This window comes from Etheostoma spectabile, chromosome 14, assembly GCF_008692095.1.
Source record: "Etheostoma spectabile isolate EspeVRDwgs_2016 chromosome 14, UIUC_Espe_1.0, whole genome shotgun sequence".
NCBI lineage: Eukaryota > Metazoa > Chordata > Actinopteri > Perciformes > Percidae > Etheostoma > Etheostoma spectabile.
Genome location: NC_045746.1, coordinates 12723236 through 12728638, shown reverse-complemented (window position 1 = coordinate 12728638; position 5403 = coordinate 12723236). Strand labels below are relative to the sequence as shown.

The 5403-nt window shown below is 37.0% G+C and overlaps 1 protein-coding gene across 6 annotated transcripts in view; it reads right to left on the bottom strand.

Annotated features, from left to right (window-relative positions):
* Window positions 1–5403, bottom strand: part of fhod3a (formin homology 2 domain containing 3a) — a 59072-nt gene that overhangs the window by 23195 nt on the left and 30474 nt on the right. For all 6 annotated transcript variants that reach the window (XM_032536371.1, XM_032536372.1, XM_032536373.1 and 3 more), the window contains one exon: window positions 4681–4786. In XM_032536371.1, coding sequence (XP_032392262.1) covers window positions 4681–4786 — 106 coding nt within the window. The remainder of the gene's footprint in view (window positions 1–4680; window positions 4787–5403) is intronic.

The window sequence follows — 5403 nt, the reverse complement described above, 5'->3', positions numbered from 1 at the left end:
CATGGAACAAGCTTAGATGGAGCCAAAGGCATCATCAAGAGTCACTACACAGCAGGAAACAGAGCCATGTATGGGAGAGGAATCTACTCAACACCAGACATACACGTTGCTGACAGAGAGGACTATGCCAAGACCTTCACATCAAAGACGACAGGGAAAAGTTACAAAGTGATCCTGCAAAATCGAATCAACCCTGAAAAGAGAGTGATTTGCCAACGATCTGATTATTGGCTCATTCCTGTTGATGAAGAAGCCTCTACTGTGAAAGAGAAACAGATAGTGGAGAGCTCGATTCGACCTTACGGCATTCTGATTAAGGAATTAAATGACGATGATGATAGCGATGATGTTACAATGATACGTAAATTGTACACTTTGTTCTTGTAGCTCTGTTTAATTACAGTCAGAGTATCTAATTCTCGATGTATGTTAACTTATTTTTGCTTCACTTGTCTATTGTAAATATTGCATTAAATGTTAATGTACATACCGATTAACAAAGATGTATCCACAGTTTTATGTGACTGTTTATGATTTGAAATTCCAATCTTGTTTTTTATATCTTTTACATTAACAAGAAATGCATTGCTTTGATAAAAGCTTCTGTCAGATGCTGTAGTATTTAAGGTTGAGTAACGTGAAAGTCTGTCAAGGTCAGAACCAATGTACCAGCTCACTTAATATTAATCTGTAAAGTAGGCAAGGTGCGGAAACCTCAATTAGCCTCTTACTGTAAGTAACAGAGAACAATTATTTTTTTCTTCAGAAAATGCCTAGTGTGTGTGTGTGTGTGTGTGTGTGTGTGTGTGTGTGTGTGTGTGTGTGTGTGTGTGTGTGTGTGTGTGCGTGCGTGTGTGTGCGTGTGTATGTAGACAATAAAATGAGGGAGTGCAAAAATAGGTCTTGGATTTGGCACTTAGATATTAGATGTCTCAGAATCAAGTCTGGTTTGGGACTGTTTGGTAATTCAATTGACAAAGGAAAATTAACTCTAGTAGTAGTGCTTAAAAATGTAACTAAACGTTTTTAATAAATCACTGCTCAATGAATAGAGACATTCAAATAAGCATCAAAAATAAAAGTTAATGTCAATGTCAGTAAATCAATCTGTACTGATCTATAAATCAATTCATGAGTCTTACAGTATTCTGTCACAGCTGCTTTATGGTGTACATCTGAAGGCATTTAATCAAAAAATGCTAGATTGATGCAGTCGTAAACAGCTTTAACAAACTATTATTATTTATTTTGATACTGGACTGATTTTTTATTTAAACTGCAACAGGATCAGCAAGTGCATTATGAAGATTGCTTTGAAACTAAAACCGGCACCATTAGCAGAATGACATAACTGTACATTCAATACCTCTATAAATATAAACTCAACGGTAAAAGTTACCTTCTTCCTCCGGGAACAGTACTATTTCCAGGTGAAGCTGTCGTGTGGAGCTATTTTTTCATGCTCCACTGTGATCGACACAGCTGTTTGAAAGCTTTGATACAACTAATGAGACTGTCTGAGAGGACAGTAATTCATCACAGCACTTAGCCTTCCCTTGCCCGTGAAGCACCTGTGTTTTGTAATAATTCCATCGCTTTATTTGGTGAAAGCATTCCTAGATAACCCTAAAACAATCTTTTAGATATATCTTTATTTCACTTCTATTACACATTCTTCATTGGTTGACATGCAATGGCACACTATAAAATATGGTTTTCTTCTGATTGCGCCAATATACCCAGTGACAACAGAGACTCTCATTCAGTCATCTAAATGCAGTATGTATCAGTTCCATCTGCAGTCTTTAATTGAAGTGATACACATTGCCAAGGCACAAACATTCCACTAGTTAAAGATTGTACAACCAGCAGTACAGACCATGGGGTCACACCCACCACAATGCTAAATTGGGCCAGGGGCCCCCCTGCCCCTAACCTACTTCCTACGTCTCTACTTCCGAGCCCATGCTCTGAACACACCAATCTTCAAACTCACCCTTCATTTTGATCTCAATTACACACCTGTAAAATTTGAAGACCATATCTTGAACAATTGCGTTGCTACAATGGGGGAAAAATCTGTCTGCAGACAGACAAGAGGAAATGTAAACTCTTGGAAAATACTCATATCAACCTCTGTAGTAGTTCCTGCTACAGTACAGTAGGTGTCTACAGGACCACATTTACTATGACACACTCACACACAGGCTCTTAAGGTGACTGACCAGAATGCAGTGAGATACATAGCAAGGTTTGAAAGAAAACTGACTGTTAGCCAACAGTCACAGATCGCAGGTGTCTTGTGCTGTGTACTATTATCATAGTCCTTATAATACAAAGGATTTGATAGGATTTGACTTGAAGAAAACAGACCTCTGGGTACAAAACAATATGATTCATAACAAAGATTGAGAAGGCAAATCTTGAGTACTTATGACAGAAAAATTGATCAAAAAAATAAAAGATGAGATATGGTTTCACTCTCAGTGAATTCGCTTTGAGCTTAGTATTCACAAAAGCAGTCTTTGCGGCTTCCCTTCCTCTTTGATACACACCCACGTTTTCTGTTGTTGATGGTGAGCCAACCTCAGAGAACTTCTGTTAAGTCATAATGAAAGTGAAAGAATTCTCTTATCTAGTTTTTACCACATGTTGAATCTAACTTTCAGTGCAGATAGAGAGAGCTCAGCTCACACACATTTTGAACAAGAAGAGAGAAACTTTGCTTTCATCCTACTCGACCATGTATTTGGACTCAAATTTGAAGAATGAAGTTTTGTCTTCACTTCTTGGACAAACCGTTAAACCCTATAACGAGAAAGGATGTACGACATTAGAAAATATTTTGTCTGTTAATGACTTTCTTCTGCACAACCTACTTGGAAAAGGACAGGCTTTTGTGAGGGAATTTTCTATCCATGAGGAAGAATTTTTTGACCCCAAGTATGACTACGACTTCACTAATCTCTCCGATTCGTCTCAATGTATGAGAGGTGATGAACTGTATAAGCGCCCAAATGGCTGGTACCGCATGGCCTTAAAAGTCATAGGAAAATATCCAGATGGAAACACCTGGCTGGGCACAAACGGATGGAGGAGTGACTCTGTACCTGGAGAATGGCCTGTTTCCTACCATGGAACAAGCTTAGATGGAGCCAAAGGCATCATCAAGAGTCACTACAAAGCAGGAAACGGAGTTATGTATGGGAGAGGAATCTACTCAACACCAGACATACACGTTGCTGACAGAGAGGACTATGCCAAGACCTTCACATCAAAGACGACAGGGAAAAGTTACAAAGTGATCCTGCAAAATCGAATCAACCCTGAAAAGAGAGTGATTTGCCAACGAACTGATTATTGGCTCATTCCTGTTGATGAAGAAGCCTCTACTGTGAAAGAGAAACAGATAGTGGAGAGCTCGATTCGACCTTACGGCATTCTGATTAAGGAATTTTAGGAATTTGTTCCTAACATATAAGCTTTAGTAAGTAATACAAAAATGTAAAGATCTGAAGACGTTTTGTCAATCATCTTTTTATTGTGAGTGACCTACATGCACAAACCATTTTCTGTTAAAACTACAATCCTTTTGTTGCTTCACACAACTGAGCTGTGTCTGTGCTCTTCTTCCTACTTGAAGTTCTTGAATTCTTGAATGTTAAATATCTTCATAAATAACAAAAGAGGCTGTTTCCCAACTTCTACTTTATTTTTTAACTGTTATAGAGAATCACTGATTTAAAAGTTGGTAGGTGCTTGAAGAACTACCAGCCATTATCCAGTGTTTAAGAAACTCAATAGAAAAATCAATATGATGATTCATTGTTTCAAAGCATCAGTACTTTTAAATTGACCGTAACCTTTTTTTTCACTGAACTTTACTCAATCCAGTTTCCTTGTTAAACTTAAAACATGCATTCATTGCTCATCTTACTATATATAAATCAATTATTGTAAATGATTGTTGCTTCCGTGTTTTATTGGTGCTGAGGGTGTGATTTCCTGCCGAGGCTCTTACAGGTTTTGAAACTGTCTGTTTAACCTGTAAGCCTGAGTGATACTGTTTCCACTGCATGTTGTTCGTTTAATATGAACATTAGTTGAGATATGGTTTCCCTCTCACTGGAGTTTTTATTGTTATATTGTATTTCATATTATAGTATGCTGCATATAGTTTTATATTTCATCCATTACCATTGGACTTTAAATTATTAATTTTGTCTATTTTGGTGTATGGTAAACACTTATATACATTATGTATATGTATTAGTATGTAGGGTTGCACAATTAGCCACAATTGTATCGAAAAATCAATTTGAATATGGACTAGTGCAATAACCAAATCTTAGGGGGGCGCAAAATTTGTGTCAAACCATTCTGAATGAAGTATTGTGGTGCTGCAGAGACGTCCCGGCCTACAAATCCTATCCTTCAGACTAAAGAAACAAATCTGTTTAGTACGGATCCTTGCAAAAATCCCATTATAATCATTTTAATGTTTATCAGCTGTTTATCAGCTGTTGCAGTCAGTTGTTGGTGATTATTACATAGCAGTAGTGTATGTTTTTCTTTTCTTTTCTTTGTCATTCGTTAACTTAAGAAAGTTCTAAATGTATTTTATTTTAATGTCAGTATTCATACTTGCAATCCTGTATCAGTGAGTGAGAGGAACTGTACCTCTTAATATGTAGTTCTGGTAGTTCTGGTCAGCTTCTGCTCCCACTTTGATGAGACATGTCAGACCTTCAGCCATCACAAACTCATGAACCAGATCTTTGTCATCCTAAAGTAAAACACACAACACAAGAAATCCCATACAATAAGCACTGGCTGTATACATACAGAACCATACAAAATCCCTCCTTAAAACTCATTATTGTGTTAGTGTATTCAGGTTGCATTCTCTGCGGTTGCCACATGGTGTCAGTAATGTGTAGGATTAGGACTTTGATTAGGAAGTTGACTGAATAAACTTTCAATATCCCACTGGTTCAGGCCAGCTGATACACACAATCCAGATGTCAACAGCAATGTGTTTTGCAATTTGTAACTTTTGATAGATAGTCTTTAATATCATAAACAAAGCTGAAAGGATGATGAAAGTTCTTTAAGGTAGTTGTCTAACCAAAGGTTCTGAAACGCAGATGCTGTATTCAGGTGCTGTCAAAGTTCATTAATGCTTTCACTATTCACTATTTTGTGTTTATGAAAAATACAAAATTGGCTCTTGAAAAAAGTCATGGGATTGGTCAAGGTTGGAATTTTGTAGAAACCAAACTGCACTGAGTTTTAGGTTAAAAGGTAAGAGCTTGTTACTAAAATTGTAATAATGATATTAAATGCTGCAGTAAAGTTCTTATATTGCTGTATTGTTGATGTTGTGTGTGTGTGTGTGTGTGT